The 17,742-nt window shown below is 39.7% G+C and overlaps 1 protein-coding gene and 1 pseudogene across 11 annotated transcripts in view; both read right to left on the bottom strand.

Moving 5' to 3' along the window:
* Gpatch8 (G-patch domain containing 8) overlaps nt 1-17,742 on the bottom strand; it is a 73,176-nt gene that overhangs the window by 18,724 nt on the left and 36,710 nt on the right. For 6 of the 11 annotated variants that reach the window (XM_052759489.1, XM_052759493.1, XM_052759491.1 and 3 more), the window contains 4 exons: nt 8,820-8,864; nt 6,838-6,905; nt 6,140-6,226; nt 2,894-3,037 (listed from right to left, as the gene is read on the bottom strand). In XM_052759489.1, the coding sequence (XP_052615449.1) occupies nt 2,894-3,037; nt 6,140-6,226; nt 6,838-6,864 (258 nt within the window). In that variant the 5' untranslated portion in view covers nt 6,865-6,905; nt 8,820-8,864. The remainder of the gene's footprint in view (nt 1-2,893; nt 3,038-6,139; nt 6,227-6,837; nt 6,906-8,819; nt 8,865-17,742) is intronic. The other 5 variants (XM_052759494.1, XM_052759486.1, XM_052759488.1 and 2 more) reach the window with 1 other exon arrangement.
* LOC128123275 (ATP synthase subunit g, mitochondrial-like) lies at nt 12,565-16,484 on the bottom strand (annotated as a pseudogene).

Here is a 17,742-nt window from a genome sequence, read left to right as displayed (position 1 = left end):
AAATACAGGTCAGGCAAGGCAAGATAAGCCTTTAACCACAGCACTCTAGAGGCTGAAACAAGAGGATCACAAGTTCAAGGCCAGCATTATTTTACACATTTAACACCCTCTCTCAAATAGAGAAAAAAGACAGGAAGGAAGGAAGGAAGGAAGGAAGGAAGGAAGGAAGGAAGGAAGGAAGGAAGGAAGGAAGGAAGGAAGGAAGGATGGATGGATTTGAGTAGAGAACAGCTGGAATTATAAAATAAAAATTTAAGACTTTTCTGTTGCTATATGCTCTTTTGAGATTTTACAATTTGTAGAAGACAAGAATATGAAGAAAGATGACATGGTCTACTTTTCAGCAAAATGAGTAACATTCTAATAAAAATTAAAAAAATCAAATTCATATATACTACAACTGCTCTTTTCTTTTGCTTTGTATTTAGAGACAGAAACTTCTTAAGATGTAGCCCAGGCTGGCTTCAAATTCAAAATGTTCCTGCCTTCACCTACTGAAAACTGAGGTCTCAGGCCCATGGCTGATGCCTAGGTTCTTTTAATATGCAAAGTGTACTTATAATTTAGGTGAAGGAATGAACTAATATGCATTTGTGAATCACACAGCTAAAGAGCTTTCCAAATCAGGGCTCTCAAACATATTACATATTAGTGGACAGTATTAATGAATTCTCTGTAAGAAATTCCTAATTTTATGTATTATACATGTATGTATATGTATGCACATATGGATACTAGAGGTTAGTGTAAGTTGTCTTTATCACCTCCTATCTTATTTTTTGAGACATGATCTCTCATTGAACCTGCTAATTAGTGAGGCTGGTTGAAACCCTGGGAGAAAACTGTCTGCCTCTCCAGCACAGAATTTATAGGTGCAGGCTGCCATGCCTACTTGGTACATGGCTGCAGGGGGTCAGAATCCATAGTATCATGCTTGTGCTATAAGCACTTACTCCATGAGCAATCTGCCAATCCTCAGGATAAAAAAATTAGGAGGAGTGTTAAGTGTCCATGGTGCATGGACACGTGGAGACTCCAGGTTGATGGAGGATGTCTTCCTTAGTCACTCCCCAGCTTACATGCTTAGGCAGGGGTCTCACCATTTTGGCTGGTCTCGCTAGTCAACCTGCTCCTGGGACTCCCTGTCTCCTGGGATTACACACATGCTACGACACCCACCTGCCTTTTACATGGTGTAAGAGATCCAGTCCAGCCCTCACGCTTGCACAGCAAGTGCCTTACCATCTGAACCGTCTCCCCAAATTCTTAATTTTATATTTTTATTTTGATCTAAAAACAATTATAAGCAAACACTTTGAATTGAGATGAGCTCTTTATAAATGAGTATGATAACCAGAAATGTAAAATGATTATAATCTGTGCTAAGCGAGTGTGAAATAATAATCATATATTTGAAGGTTTTCAATAGTTGACCTCAGCACCAGTGATTGCAATTCTGGGCCAGGTAAGTATTTTAAGGTGTTGTGCACTGTAGGATATTTAACAGTATCTTTGAATTCCACTCAACGTGATCCCAAGAAGTACCACCTCCTAGTTAAGGCAGCCTGAAATGTATCCAGACAACTGCTAAGCGCCCCCTGAGGGAGTTATCTCCAAGATGATAACTCCTGTAATTATTACGAGTAGTAAAGCAAATCCGTCAATAAAATATACAGGAGAATGAATGAGAATGTCAAAATCTAAGAATTAAAGTTATAACAATTTCTATTACACTTGAGAGCTGTATCATTGAGGTATTAATGTCAATATAAATTTTATTAGTTTGGCACTTTTCCTAAATATTTTGCATAGAAAGTCTTTCCTCTTAAAAAGCAACTTTGAGAGCTAGGGAGATAGTCCAGCAATTCTAACACTGGGTGGGCATGTGTGGGGTAGGCAGGAGGGCCACCATAAGCTCAAGACCAGCTCGGTCTACATAGGGAGTTCCTGAGCCATTTAGCAAGACCTTGCTTGTTTAAAAGCATTTTAATTGAAGTAACTACCAAGAGCCTAAGAAGGTGGTCCTGGGTGTTCTAAGAAAGCAAACTGGGTAACCCATGAGGAACAAGTCAGTAAGCAGCACTCTTCCATGGCCTCTGGATCAGCTCCTGCCTCCAGAGTCCTGCCCTCACTTCAAGCCTCAGTGATGAACTGTTACCTAGGAAATAAGCCCTTTCTTCCCCAAATTGCTTTTGGCCAATTTTGGTGTTTCCTCACAACAGAAAATCTAATTAAGACAAGAAGGGTTTGTTATCTAATTTTATTATTCTTCAGGATTTAGTGACTTTCCAAGGTATATGGAATAACAAAAAGACTTGCTGACAGGAAATAGTAGCCATTAAAACTTGAACTCTTTATTTATTTACTTATTTATGCTTTATGTGCATTGGTGTTTTTGCTTATGAAACTGGAACTGGAGTCACAGACAGCTATGTGGGTGCTGGGAATTGAACTCAGGTCCTCTGGAATAGCAGTCCATGCTCTTAACCACTGAGCCATCTCTCCAGCCCCCAAAACCTGAACTCTTACATTCAGAGGTTCAGAAAAGTCCACAAGTTTAACATGTTGGGAAAAGGAGAGAAACTGACATAAAGCTCTCTCAGTGGTCCTCAGTTCAATCGCCTTATTAGAAAAAATTTGAAATTAATCAAAGTCACAAACATTACCTAAGGTTTAAGAAACTCACAATTTATTATTCTACTGAAAATGGTGATGGAGTAGCAGGGAGAAGAGGGTATCTATGTTGGGATAGTTCCCATGAGAAAAAAAATCTAGTGTATCAGGTGGCCAAAAATAAGGACTGGCTGACACAAGAAACCAGTCACACTCATAAGCATCAATAGTTATAACAATTAAGAATATTTTTCCTTGGTACCAAGTAGTTATCCCTTACCTGCTTGTGTGCGTGATCGTAAGAGTTAATGTGGTTGTCAAATTCCTGATGTTTCTGATACTGTTTATCACAGAGTTCACAGTAAAAGTTGGCTCTAAGATCTTCTAAGGCTTTTGCGATCGCCTTTTCTTTGTCAACATAATCCTGTTAAGAATCACAAAATACAAACAAGAAATAAACTCAGTAGGATTTAGACAGCTATTGCTCAAGTAGAGAGAAAAATAACTTTCCATAAAATTCAATGACACTGATAAATGCTTGATAAAACACAAAGGGCAATTTGGTAGGGTAACAATTTGTATATGCACTAGCAAGTGTCTAAAGTGTGAAATTTTATTTCCTTTTTGGCAACACAGTAAACAAGACCATTCCCTATTTTGTCCTTGACCAAAAACCAACTAGATTCAATATAAGGCACAATTTTAACCAGGCATAGTGTTGGTGCATGCTCATAATACAGCTCAGTCTGACAAGGTTGCCTTGAGTTCAAAGCTATCCCTAGTACACAGGGCCAGGGCCTAGAGAGTGAGTTCAGATCCCCTGGAAATGAAGTTATAGGCAATTGTGAGTTGCCATGTAGGTACTGGGAAACTGAATCCAGGTCCTTTTTGAGAATATCAGGTGCCCTTAACTGTTAAGCCATCTCTCTCCAGCCCTATTATGCCACTATTTTTTTACTTTTAAACCAGCAGCTGGAATAGAACATATACTAAACAAGACTACACAGCAAGAGTGAGGTCTATCCAAACAAAGGACTCAACGTTAGGTTCAACATTAAAAACCAACCAACCAACCAACCCCCGGACAGCAGTGGCACACACCTTTAATCCCAGCACTCGGGAGGCAGAGCCAGGCAGATCTCTGTGAGTTCAAGGCCAGCCTGGTCTACAGAGTGAGATCCAGGGTAGGCACCAAAACTACAGAGAAACTCTGTCTCGAAAAACAAAAAAACAAAAACAAACAAAAAAATCAGTCAGTGTAATAATATATCCTATTAATAAAGGGTAGAAGTCCTACATGACTGTAAGTATAGAGAAAATCCAAAAGCCCCCAGTGAGCCATCTGTGACTGACTCCTGCCCTTGGGAAGCTCTGCAGGAGGAGCATAAACTGAAGCCAGCCTAGATTACACGGTTTCAGGCAAACCTAGGCCACATTAGTGGGACTCTGTCTTCCCTCATTACTCCCCATCAAGGGAGGGAGGGAGGGGGAGGAGGGAGGAAAGAAGAAAGACCAAAAAATCTGGTAAGAGACTTTGAATAACCAAGACATATTTAATATCTTTTTCAATTAATTAATTAATTGGTGTGTGTGTTATTATTATTTTGAGATTGCCACTCACACTATAGCCCAGGCTGGCCTAAAATTGTGTAGGTGAAGCTGGCTTTGACCTTGAGGCAATCATCCTTGAGGTAATCCAAATTTTTGGATTACAGGTACATGTCACCATGCCTGGCTCAGTATTTAAAGACAGGAAATGGGACAGTATGAGGATGGCTCAATGGATAAAGGCAGTTGCCACCAAACCTGAGTGTGACCCATGGGACCTACATAGTACAAATCATTTTATGGTTGTGCTCTGACCTTCATAGGTATGTCACGGCATGCACATGGACAGACATGGAATTGGTCTTGGACAGGTACAGAAAGACAGACAGACAGACACAGAGCAAGTACATGTAATTTAAAAATCTCTAAATAAACCGTATTACATAGATGTGTACTACAATTTTTATTCATGACTGATTAGGTTCTAATAGTGAACAGTGAAAATCCCAAGTTCTTTAAAAACAATCGTTTTAGAATTTTAAAACAGATAAAATAAACTGTAGATTTGTAATTCTTCTGCAGTTTCTATTCATTTAAAAATGAACTTAGCCAGGTGTGGTAGCACACACCTTTAATCCCAGAACTCAGGAGGCAGAGGCAGGCGGATCTCTGTGAGTTCGAGGCCAGCCTGGTCTACAGAGTGAGATCCAGGACAGGTTCCAAAGCTACACAGAGAAACCCTATCTCAAAAAAACCAAAAAATCAAACCATATGTTTTGTTTGCATATATGTGGAGTATGTTTAAGTATGTTGAGTGCAAGGTCAGAGAACAACCTTGGGTGTCTATCCTTACCTTCCACCCTGTTTGGGACAGGTGTCTCACTTGCCACAACGTACCAGGCTACACGGTCCACAAGCTTCCAGGCATCATCTTGTCACTGTTTCCTATTTCCCCACAGGGGCACTGAGATCACAGGCATGCACTGCCACATCTGGCATTAGTAAGTGCTTCACACACTGAACCATCTCCTAAGCTCCCCCTTTTTTTTCCTTTTCTGAGACAATCTCCTTGTGTGAGTGACCCTAGGTGTTGCTTGGGACTATCTAAGTGTGTGCTGTCATGTCTAGTACCTTGCCTTGCCTCTTTTTTTTTTTCTTCTTCTGAGACAGGGTTTCTCTGTGTAGTTTTGGAGCCTGTCCTGGATCTCACTCTGTAGACCAGGCTGGCCTTGAACTCACAGAGATCCTTCTGCCTCTGCCTCCCTAGTGCTGGGAAGGCAGAGGCAGGTGGTTCTCTGTGAGTTCAAGGCTAGCCTTGTCTACAAAGCAAGTTCCAGGACAGTTAGGGCTGTCACACAGAGAAACCCTGTCTTGAAAAACAAAAACAAACAAAAAGAAAAAAGGAAAAAGAATTCAACTTGATGTCCACATGGAGAGAGAAATCTGTGCTTTAGTACTGAGTATAATTAACAATGAAAAAGAAAATTCTCAATTTGTTACAATAAAATACCTCATTCAGGATCGGTGAGACAGCTCAGCAGGTAAGGCCACCTGCTGCTAAGCCAGAGATCTGAGGTTGATCTTTGGGTGGTGGAAAAAACCAACTCTTGATAGTTGTTCTCTGATTTCTATGCACACTGTGGCATTACAAAAAATGAATGCCAGCCCCACAAAAATACCATCATCCACTTTCTTTTTTAAAAAGGAAAGCATTCAGGGACTCTTCATCATTTTTCTCCTGCTACTATTTGACTTTCTATGTACTGTCTGGGACGAGTATTTTCAAACCCAATGCAATTTGTCCAACACACACAATTTTTACTATGGTAGTAAATAAAAAGTAACTGCAAATTGAGATTAACACAAATCACCACCAAATGTAAACAAATGCTGTCAGTCAAGGAGACCCTTTTCACCAAAAAAGACCACCTCTTCCCTGTATGACACTCTCAAACAACAGTGCTTTTGTTTAAGGTACCTTGTACTTTTGTCTCAGCTCTTCTGTGTCTTCTTTTTCTACTTCTAGGACACGACGCCGTTCGGTAGCATCTTCGGCATAATCCAGCTTGACAAAAATAAGATATATTTATTCTTATTTCCTAAAGTACCCCAGAGTTAGCTACAAAAAACGTCATTTACACAAGTGTAATGATGTTGGAAAGCAAGAAGCTTATGTTTTTTTCTGATAGTTCTTGCTTCACTGTCCTGTCACAGAAAACAGCAAGCCAAGTAAGTTCCTTAATCTCTCTCCTGACAGTCCTAATAGACCCAACTGTTGATAACAAGGCTTCAGTTCAATATTCATCGGCAACATTCAGACAATAGAAAGAAGGTATCGCGGATAATAGCTGTATACAACTCTACATGGGCAGAGCTTCTAGTGTTTTAAGCACAGAGCAACACTGTCTATTAAAACAGGTACCAGAGCCTGACCTGGTCTTCTGTATAATACTGGGAAAACTCAATGTTTACAACCCAGTTAAAACAGAGGCAGTGTTTATATCTTCTTATATCTTCAAAAATAGCACAAAATGAAAACATAAAATATATTTTTAATTGACCAAAGAAAAATTAAGATTATGTTCATCTGATAAATAAATGCTTACACTGATATCTAAGTTTGAAGTTAATGCCAATTTTATACATCCCATAAAATGCTTAATGAGATCAATTTACCTCCATTTCCATACGACCCATGCCCATGACATCATACTTGACAACAATTGGAATAGGGTCTGTTCTCCCTGTAACAGGAACACAGAATCAAGTTGAGACATACAATTAGACCAACAGTCACTTTAACACTAGGTTTGGGTGGTTAGATCTTGCCTTGGAGTGCAGAGACCAGAAAGCTACAGTGAACCAAACAAAAGCCATTCTCACAGCTTCCATCCAAGCCTTCCTTTCCTGGATTAAGCCCAACAAATCATGTTGGTTGACCTCCTAGCAGGAGAGAACTCCAGGTAACTATGGCAAAGCAAAGTGAATTGATGTCACCCCTTAAAACTGGTGATGAATATATCTTAACTAACCGCTTGACTAGGGGGAACAAAAGAGTGCATTTCAAACAGAGGAAACTGATACAATTATAAATCAGTATGCTTTAAATTTTTGTTTTTCCAAAGACCCCTTTCAATCAAAGGAAAACTTTAAATAAAAAACAACAGCTACTTGCCCTTAGGGACAAGACTGGTTTTATTTTAAAACTGGTGGCTAAGGTCTCATTTCCTAGAGTGAATTTGCCACTGGCTATGGATGGTAACTTGTAAGCTGTGAAAAGGACTAGTTGCGAAGAAAATTGACTTTCAACTAATTGATCTATACTGGAGATTTTTTGGAAATAAATATACATTTAATCCACTCATAACCAGCCAAACAAAGCAAATGGGGCAGACAAGCACTTTACTACCACAGCTGGTTTACATCACAACTTGCACTGTTCGTTGTGATGTAACTGAGAAGGACTTACCTTACCAAGGGTACACCTTTAGTGAAAAAACACAATGTTTACTTCCCTCATCATTTCACTCAGGCTGGTGTAAACAATTGTTTTTCGTCTTGTTTTTGTTGTTGTTGTTACACACACACACACACACACATACACACACACACACACACATACACACACATATATATTATTATACCTTTGGGCAAGAAATTTGAGTTTTGTCAGGTTAAATCTTAGGTATTATCAAAGAAAGATTTTAGAATAATTGGTTTGTTTGGATCCTTAAGAAAAAAAACCCAGCAATACTTGTGTCTGGTCACTATATACTTATGGAATTTGTATTTTTTATCTTTAAATCATACTGAAAAACAAACGCAGAAGTTTAACTGCTTATCAACAAGATCCCATTATTGTTTTTAAACAATAAGTAGATAGAAAACAAGCAATTATCATCATAGTTAAAAACAAAACAAAAACTCCACCCAATATTAATGAAAATCTTTTGCCAGGAAAACAAAAACCTTCTAGAAGTCTTCTACTAGATATTCCCGAGGCTGCCAATCAAACAAGATGAAAACGTAGTGTTCTCTTCTGCCCAATGGTATAATAAATAAGCAGTGACTGCAATCTTTAGCAAAAGGACCAAGGTAAAGAAGACAGGTTATAAAAATGACTTCCTAGGTGCAATATCACTTTCATAACGTCTCATTCAGGGATTTACTGGTAAAAACAAATAGTCCAATGAAACAATTGGAAAGAAACATCAAAGAAATTTATTTTAGAATTTTTTTTGATTGATCAGAATTTATTTTGGAAGAATCAACAAAGTTTGGTATAGATTGATTACCTCTGTAAACCCCTGTTTATAAATTCTGCATTAGTACTTTTGCCTTCTAAGGCAGTCAAAGTTTGTTTTAACTTATTTATAAATTGCAGTAGCAAGTGCTAGTGCCCATTACACTGGGGTGGGGAAATCAAGTTTTTTGACAGTATTAGAATTTAATATTCTAACTGATTCTTGGCAGTTCTGACATAGATACATCCCTTCTTAACAGTACCCTTTAATGAACAGGTATCAGACAAGTTGCATAAGGAAAGGAAAGGAAAATGAAAAGACCAAGCAGAAGGATGAGGCTACAACAGAGAGAGGAAGCCTAACATTGGTGCGCTGATGACAGAGGAGTAATTCAGTCTGAAAATACACAATTACCACTGCTAAGTTTACCATCACCACAACAAGTCCAGGGTCATAACGCTGTAAAAAAGAAACACCGTTTGTTAGGCAGAGACCATTAGGGGAGGAAACAGGCCTTCTAGCAGGCAGACAGGACCAGGGTGAAGTACCATTGGGCTTTGTCCCTCCCCCAATTTCAGTGAGGACAGAGGAAGGACATTTTGTGCTACAGCAGCTGTTTCTGTACTGGTCAGGATGGGGTGTGAGATTTTTGTACTGCTACTTGAGAACATGAACAATCTAATCTCCTCTTCAATAATGCAGGGATGGGGGATGGGCTGGGATGTCAGTCTGTTTAAAGGGAGAAAACTTCCTCTAGCTTCCAGTCTTTCATCTAACTTATTCATTCTGGCAAATCAGTATTCAGGTCCAAGATGGGACTCCTTAAATAAATCACAGTAAAGACTGGATGGGATCAACCAGACACTGACCAAGTAATTTCTTTTCACAAAAGAAGTATAAGGAGCCTGGCTGACAGGGTTTCAAGACCTTTTTAAAATAGTTAATAATCAGAAGTCTAGAAAACAACTTTAGATATTCAGTGTTTAAAGAACTAAGTTCTGTTAAGAATGAGTAAAACTAAGCAGCTCTACTCAGATCTTTGCTTCCTATTAAAAAAGACTTTGTCACCAACATCTATGCTTCTGTACATAACTAGACCAATCTTTGAAAAAGAATTCCAGGAAAAAAAAAAAGCCTCAAAAGAACTATCATTTATAATTTCTCCAGAGTTAACTCACAGAAAAGATCCAAATTACAAAACAATCTGAAGATGAAATCACTGCTTACATGAAGCAATAATTTATTATTAAAGTGACTATACAACCAAGGAAAAATCACAGAGGGAAAGAATATTTACAGGAAGAGATTATTCCATGTTTTTAAAAAAAATCCCCTTACTTATTCATTTCCAATCAATGATTGATCCTATCATAAAAAATATCACTTAGAGGGGCTGGAGAGATGGCTCAGCAGTTAAGAGCACTGACTGCTCTTCCAGAGGTCCTGAGTTTAATTCCCAGATGGCGGCTGTCTGTACACACACCTGTCTGTAACTTCAGTTCCAGGGGATCTGAGTCCCTCACACAGACACACATGCAAAACACCAATGCACATAAAATAAAAATGAATTATAAAAAAGAATAACTTAGAATAAGTAACAATTTGAAATGATCAAAAAAAAATTTAAGACAAGCAGCAGTAGTCAAAGTGTGTATCCCCTCAAACAGCCAACTTCTTTATACAACACTGAGCTAAAGTCAAGTCACTTCCTTATATTCAAAGTGTGGAAGCTTTTATTTAATTTCTACTAAACTATTAAGAACATTTTTGTTATGTCTTTCACTAGGCCCAACTTACAAAGATGACCTGTAGGGCAGTTAGCTGGCTTATTTGCCCTGTAAGCTGGCCTTACGTGACTATCTTTTAATCAAAGAACTACAAAACAGCCAGGCATGGTGACTCATACCAGGAAGCACTGGGGATGAGAACTGCAGCAAACCTGAGACCAGCCTGGGCTACACAGTGAGTTCTAGGTCAGTCAGAGTTGGAGAGTGAGACTTGGTCTCAAAAACGAAAGCGATGAAAATCACCATCACTACAACAAAGAATGTGCATACAAAGTGACAACCTTAAACTCCATGGATCAGAACTACAGTTCTATAATTAATTCAGCATTGAGCACGGTACATGATTAGCTCACGATCCAAAATAAAGGCATTAGAAAGATTTCAACAGTCTGCATGCTTCACTTCAATTATTGTTTTGTTTTTCCGAGACAGGGTTTCCCTGTGTAGCTTTGCGCCGGTCCTGGAACTCACTCTGTAGCCCAGGCTGGCCTCAAACTCACAGAGATCCACCTGCCTCTGTCTCCCAAGTGCTGGGACACTGACATTGTTTTAGGATTGTCCCCCTAAAAGGCTGGGCTATAAAACCCCAGTTCTCTGAGAGGAGATAACTAAACAGTTAGTGCCTTTTTACAAAGACAGGAGAGTATGAGGAGACCGCTATTCTCTATTTTCAGAATGGTCATACAGATCGAAAGTGGTCACAAACAAAGCAAACTTTATAAATTTAAGTCACTATACAGAAGACTGCTGAACTCTTAACAGTCATCGCAAGGCTTCAAAACCATCTGTATGTGCAAGTCCAAGGGTGCGTGTGTTATGTGCAGGTGCACATGTCTAAGGCCACAGGACACCTGCTGGTATTGTTCCTCAGGTACTATTCAACTTGGTTTTTGAGAAAAGGTCTCTTATGGAGCTTACCATGCAGCCTACCTAGCTATTCAATCCAAAGGAGCTACATGTTTGCTTCCCCAGCACTGGGACTACAAGGGTGCCAAAACCAGTTTTTTGTAACCTGGGTTCTAGGGATCCAACTCAGGTCCTTCAAGTACTTTACTGAATCAGCTATATCCCATGCTCAGAAATATTTCTGAAAAGTGATCCTTCTCCAGATATGGTGGCACATGTTTATAATACCAGTACCTGGGAAGCAGAGGCAGGAGGTCAGCCAAGAATTACAAGTCAGCTAGGTCTACACATAATAAGTTTAAAGTTGTCCAGGGCTATACAGTGAAACCTTATCTCAAAAACAAACAAAAAACCAAACCAAACATCAAAAACCATATTAGGCACAATCATCTAGGAAGTGTTTTCCCAGGGTCAGCACACAGTGAATAATACAACTGTGGTCCAAGGGGAACAGGCTACTTCCCAAGGTAGCAGCAGACCTTGTCAGTATCAACCACATGGTACGTGTTGTACAGGCATGAAAGACAATACATTGGGTAAGTAACAGAGTCTTGTGTCAAGGTTTCATGGAGAGAGCTGCTGACACCAGGCAATGTGTGGCAGATTCAGAGTCCCTGCAAAGAGTCCCTAAGAAGCCACCACATGAAGGTGAAGTCTAAGTTGCAATGGAAACCATAGGAAATCCCTAGAGGAAAACTGCAGGTATAGAATGGAGCTGGCCCAGAAGGGCTGTGTGAGTTCTCTAAGAGGCAGACCTACAGCAAGCAGCAGGTTACTGAAGCACTCTGAAGCCCAAATGATTCTGTCATAAGCCCCAGACACTGAACCTGGAGCTACATCATTTCTTCCAGTCTTTCTGTGCTATGCCCGCATTTCTTAGTTTGGAATGGTTTGGAATGGAACTGTTTACTCTGTGCCACTGCATATAGAAGTATACAAATCTGACTTTGTTTCATGGGGTTTCTGTGCAGAGACTGCCTTTAGTCTTGGAAGAGTCTTTGGACTTTTGAACTGTGGTGAGACTGTTAAAGGACTATGGGGACTTTTAAGAGATGAACTAAATACACCTTTGATTATGAGTCTTTAGGAACCAAGGTGGAATGTTATGATCTGAAATGATATGGTTGTGGTTGGACAAAATAGTTCATTCAGAAGGTAAAATGGCTTGCTGTAAAGCCTGACCATGTGACTTCAATCCTTGGACCTATGTAAAAGTGAAGGGAGAAAACTAACTACACCAAGTTGTCCTCTGACCACACACATGCCACGGCATTCAAACACACACATCACACTCCTGGCCAGGCATAGTGATGGTGCAGGCCTTTAGTCCCAGCACTCAGGAGGTAGAGACACAAACGTTAAAAAAAATAAAAGTGGATTTCTAGACTTTTAAAAATTCAGATTGTCAGGTATATATGTGCAGCCTTAATCCCAGCACTCAGGAGGCAGAGGCAATCAGAGCCCTCTTTTTTTTTTTTTTTTAAAGATTTATTTATTATGTATACAGTGTTCTGTCTGCACGTATCCCTGCAGGCCAGAAGAGGGCACCAGATTTCATTACAGATGGTTGTGAGCCACCATGTGGTTGCTGGGAATTGAACTCAGGACCCTTGGAAGAGCAAGCAGTGCTCTTAACCTCTGAGCCATCTCTCCAGCCCCCAGAGCCCTATTGAGTCCAGGCCAGTCAGGTCTACACAGTGTTAAGAGGGGAAAAATAAAATAAAAATCATATATCACTTGGGAGGCAGAGGCAGGTGGACCTCTGTAAGTTCAAGGACAGCCTGGTATATTTAGTGAGTTCCAGGACAGCAAGGACTACATAGAAAGACCCTACTCAAAAATAAATAAATAAGTAAATAAATAAATAAATAAATTGGATTTGCGGGTCGTGGTGGCATATGCTCAAAATCTCAACACTCTGGAGGCGGGACAGGAGGATTTTGATTTTGAGGCTATTCCAGAGTACATAGTGACACTGTTCACCCCTTCAAAAGGAAAAAAAAATCCCTATGTACATGGGAGATATTACATGTTTTCTTTTCTAAATTAATATCCCCTGCTGTTTATGTTGGTGGTAATCTCTTCATTCTTTGTGGTTGGAGACAGTTTTGCTATGTGACCCATGCTGGTTCTGAGCCTTTGATTCTCCATGTCTCAGTTTCCCAAGTACTGAGGTTATGTTTGCTTTTAGCTTCTTTATAAAACAGCTACTAAATACATAAGCTTTTTTTTTTTTTTTTTTTTGGTTTTTCAACACGGGGTTTCTCTGTGTAGCCCCGGATGTCCTGGAACTCACTCTGCAGACCAGGTAGGCTGCCTGCCTCTGTCTCCCCAGTGCTGAGATGTGTCACCACTGCCTGGCTGAAATACACTTTTTACTTGGTGTTCTTATAATCTTCCTGAAGTTGGGGGTATGGTTCAGCTGGTAGAGCACTTGCCTAGCACACACAAAGCCCTGGGATTATCTAATTGATTATCTAGATTGCAGTTTATTATTATCTCAACACTAGAGATGATAAGATAAAAAGGTAGGTTCTTGAATCTACTTTTAGAAAGCAACTACTAGTTTTTTTTTTTCTTCTGACAGCTAATATTTTATTCAGATAGCAGTCTCATTATATGTGGTCCAAGAACATTCAAATAGGAACTCAAATAAAATCAGATGTTAAAGATCAGTCTTCAAACATCATAGCCAAGGATGCCTCGTTTGCCTAGATCTCGTTTGCCTAGATCTCTCCGATATAAAACCACACCTCAGTGGTCACCAAATCATTCAGCATAGCTTCCTTAACTGTAAGGTGCTTAAAGCTACCAGTTTTAGCACTCTGAATTATTTTTTTCACACTCTGAATAGTTGCAGAGAATTCAGCAGGAGTTGGGGGAACCAGCTCAGCCTTGGTGTACCGCAAAATGTGGCCAGTTGAGACTTCAAGTTAGTCACGGCAGTGGTTATTAGCCCTGGGACCTTCTCCACGAAGTCACGGATGAACTTGGCCATGGTCTAGGGTGGAAGGTCCGTCTCCTCGAACTGCCAGCTGAATGTCACCTTTGGAAGGACCCGTGGCAGGCCCCGCAACTACTAGTTTTAAGTATTTTACATTGGATTGGATTTTTGTATATTGTATACAAATTATGCATATTGATACAAATTTGAGACACTGTTAGAAAATATTATACATATATTTCTAATCTTGTTCAAGGTACTGTACCTATACAGTTCATTTAACAATGTAATGCAAATTGCTAGTCCTTGAAAGCTATTATTACCAACTAATTAGGACATAAAGAAATGCAAGTTACTATTTAGTCACCTATCATAATCAAACTTGTAGCCATATCAGGTATGTTTTCAAGGTCAAACAGAAATATATTTTAGATAGAGAGATCATCTTCAAACACTTCAGAATTTAAGATATTTTAATAACATAGACTCTTTTTTTATGATAATGAGACATGTCTACTCCAGGCAGCTTCTATATACTTCAGAGAAGATGATGTGCATTGAAGAAACTCCATATGGAGTTTACTTTCATTGTGGCAAGTTAGCCACTGGGTGAGAAAATGCCCTTTACCTCGACTGCTGACAGTATGCTGTCCAAAATGGACAAGCAGAACACAAAAGAAAGGATTGCTGAATCTTTCAGACAAGGTAGGAAGGCCCTTCACAAAATCTTGCTTCACAGATAAGTCTGTCAGATATGCTAGGCCTGTAGGTCAAAGACGGATACCCCAACATTGCAGAGGAACCTTGGGTGACTGTCCAGGCAGCCAGCTGTTTCTGTCATTTCTCACATTTTTCGGAAGAAGCTTGTTTGCACTTCCTGCTTACTCAGTCAATATTATTTCCTTCTCTGGTCTCTGAGGAAGTTGAAGTTTAGACAGTTATAGTTACAGTTTTCCTTGTTAACAAATTCAGAAAAGAAACTCACTAAAGATGTGTAAAGTGTATAAGTTTGAAAGACATCAAAAAATAGTTTTCAGTTGGTAATACAAGTTAGGATAGAAAGTGAATTGGGTACAACACTTTGGATGCACAAAACAGAATAGATAATGGAGTATTTTCTCTGAATTTGTCAAATGTTTATGGACTAGACATTAATGCAACCCTTGGTTGTATATATTGTATATAGTTTTTCTTATATTAGTTATAACCTTTTTTTATTATTTTAGACAAAAAAGGGGAAATGTGGTGATATATTGTGTATCCTAATAAATTTGCATGAGGATTAGAGGACAGAGCCAGCCCCTAGATTAGACATAGAGGTCAGGCAGTGGTGACACACATCCTTAATCCTATCACTGGGGAGGCAGAGATCTGTCTGGATGTCTGTGAGTTCAAGGCCACACTGGAAACAGAGCCAGGCAATGGTGGCACATACCTTTAATCCCAGGAAGTGAAGTCTGGGCAGAGAAAGGTCTATAAGGCGTGAGGAAATAGGAACTCTCTCTCTTTAGCCTGAGGATTTCGTAGAGGTAAGAACTAATGTCTGGCTGCTCTGCTTCTCAGCTCTTTCAGCTTTCAACTTGATATCTGGCTCTGGGTTTTTTATTATAAGACCATCTAACATTCAAACAACAAAATTCTAAGTTAAATTGTTCAATTCTCTAGTATTATCACTATTTTTTTTTTTTTCCGGAGCTGAGGACTTAACCCAGGGCCTTGCTAGGCAAGTGCTCGACCACTGAGCTAAATCCCCAACCCCTAGTATTACCATTATAATACTCATATTTGTTTTGTTTTATGTTTCCCCATCAGTCCTAAGTAGGCATGAGTTATAATTTATAGTTTTATTCTCCGCACCCCCAGGTTTTGTTATATAGTCCAGGCCAGCCTGCTTATGAACCTTCTGCCCCAGCCTCTGAAGTGCTGGGATCACAGGACCACCCCCACCTGCCCAGCTCCTAACTGATCCTCCTATTTCCCCTTCCAATCTACATGTATTTATTTATTTGGTGGTGGTGGTGGTGAATGTCGTGGTGTGCATGTGGAGATCAGAGGTCAGAGGACAACTTGCAGGAGTCAGTTCTCTCCTTCCACTATGTGGGTCACGGATACCAAACTCAGGCTTGACAGCATGCACATTTACCTACTGAGACATCTCACTAGCCCCTATCTTTCTTGAAGAATTAGTGTAGTTCTGGGGTATTCTGTCAGTAAATATACAAACAAAAACCACGAAAAGTACTAACAAAGAACATGTCTTTATAAATGCATAGTTTAAGAAGGGCAAACAAAGCCGGGTGGTGGTGGCGCAAGCCTTTAATCCCAGCACTCGGGAGGCAGAGCCAGGCGGATCTCTGTGAGTTTGAGGCCAGCCTGGGCTACCAAGTGAGTTCCAGGAAAAGGCGCAAAGCTACACAGAGAAACCCTGTCTCGAAAAACCAAAAAAAAAAAAAAAAAAAAAAAAGAAGGGCAAACAAAATACACAATAAAAATTATACATGGAGCCGGGCAGTGGTGACGCACGCCTTTAATCTCAGCACTCGGGAGGCAGAGCCAGGTGGATCTCTGTGAGTTCGAGGCCAGCCTGGGCTACAAAACTAGTTCCAGGAAAGGTGCAAAGCTACACAGAGAAACCCTGTCTCGAAAAACCAAAAAAAAAAAAAAAAAAAAAAATATACATGGTAGAACACTAAAAATTCCACTGAAAATAAAACGTTAGAAAAAAATCAAGGGGGAAACTAGGCACAGCGGCTCACACCTACACTCTCAACACTCAGAAGATAAGGCAGAAAAACAGCTCAAATTTGAGGCCCACCTGTCTACACAGCCAGATCAGATAAAGGTACTTGCCACCAATCTGACAACCTGAATGTGATCTCCAGGAGCCCTACATGGTAGAAAGGGAACAAACGGTCAAAAAAGTCTCTGTTAAACACACAGAGAAGCCCTGTCTCAAAAACCAAAAGAAGTCTATGAAAAGTTTTTACTACCTAATTTTGCTTCTAGTTTCTAGTGAATTTATATTAAGTATGAAGACTATATATGATCACTTCAAGTTTCCAAAGAAAATGTATCATTTTCAGAGCCATTTCCAAATTGTTGGAGAGCAAGGTACACAACTGTCTTGTATTATAATTCTATCAAAATTGGGCTGGAGAGATGGCTCAGCCGTTAAAGGCTAGGCTCACAACCAAAAATATAATTCTATCAAAATTGAAGGATCCAGTAAACTGTTTAGGCATATCATACAGCACACTGATTAAAGGCACAGATTCTACACACACACACATACACAACGTACTTATGAAGCTTCTGCTAAAACAGAATTAAACATACACATTTTAGCACAATTCTACTACTTATTTGCTAAAGGATCTTGCACAAATTGTTGTTTGGAATGGGAACTTCCCGTCAAGTATGGTGGTGCATGCCTGTAAAACAAGCACCCAGGAAGTGGAGGCAGAAGACTCTCAGTTCAGGGCCAGCATGGTTAACATCAAGCCATAGGAAAACCTTATCTCAAAAAAATAAGAGAGTCAATTTTCTGATCTGAAAAATGGAAATTTTATCTCAGAGACATGAGAATTGTCTAGCCTGGCATATGCAGAGGCAAACTATCTCTGACCTCCATACACAAGCCCAATGCACGATACATCTCTCTCTCTCTCTCTCTCTCTCTCTCTCTCTCTCTCTCTCTCTC

Source organism: Peromyscus californicus, unplaced genomic scaffold, assembly GCF_007827085.1.
Source record: "Peromyscus californicus insignis strain IS unplaced genomic scaffold, ASM782708v3 Scaffold_3__1_contigs__length_106647218, whole genome shotgun sequence".
NCBI lineage: Eukaryota > Metazoa > Chordata > Mammalia > Rodentia > Cricetidae > Peromyscus > Peromyscus californicus.
Note: the sequence above shows the minus strand (reverse complement) of the source record. Positions and strands in the feature narration are given on the sequence as shown.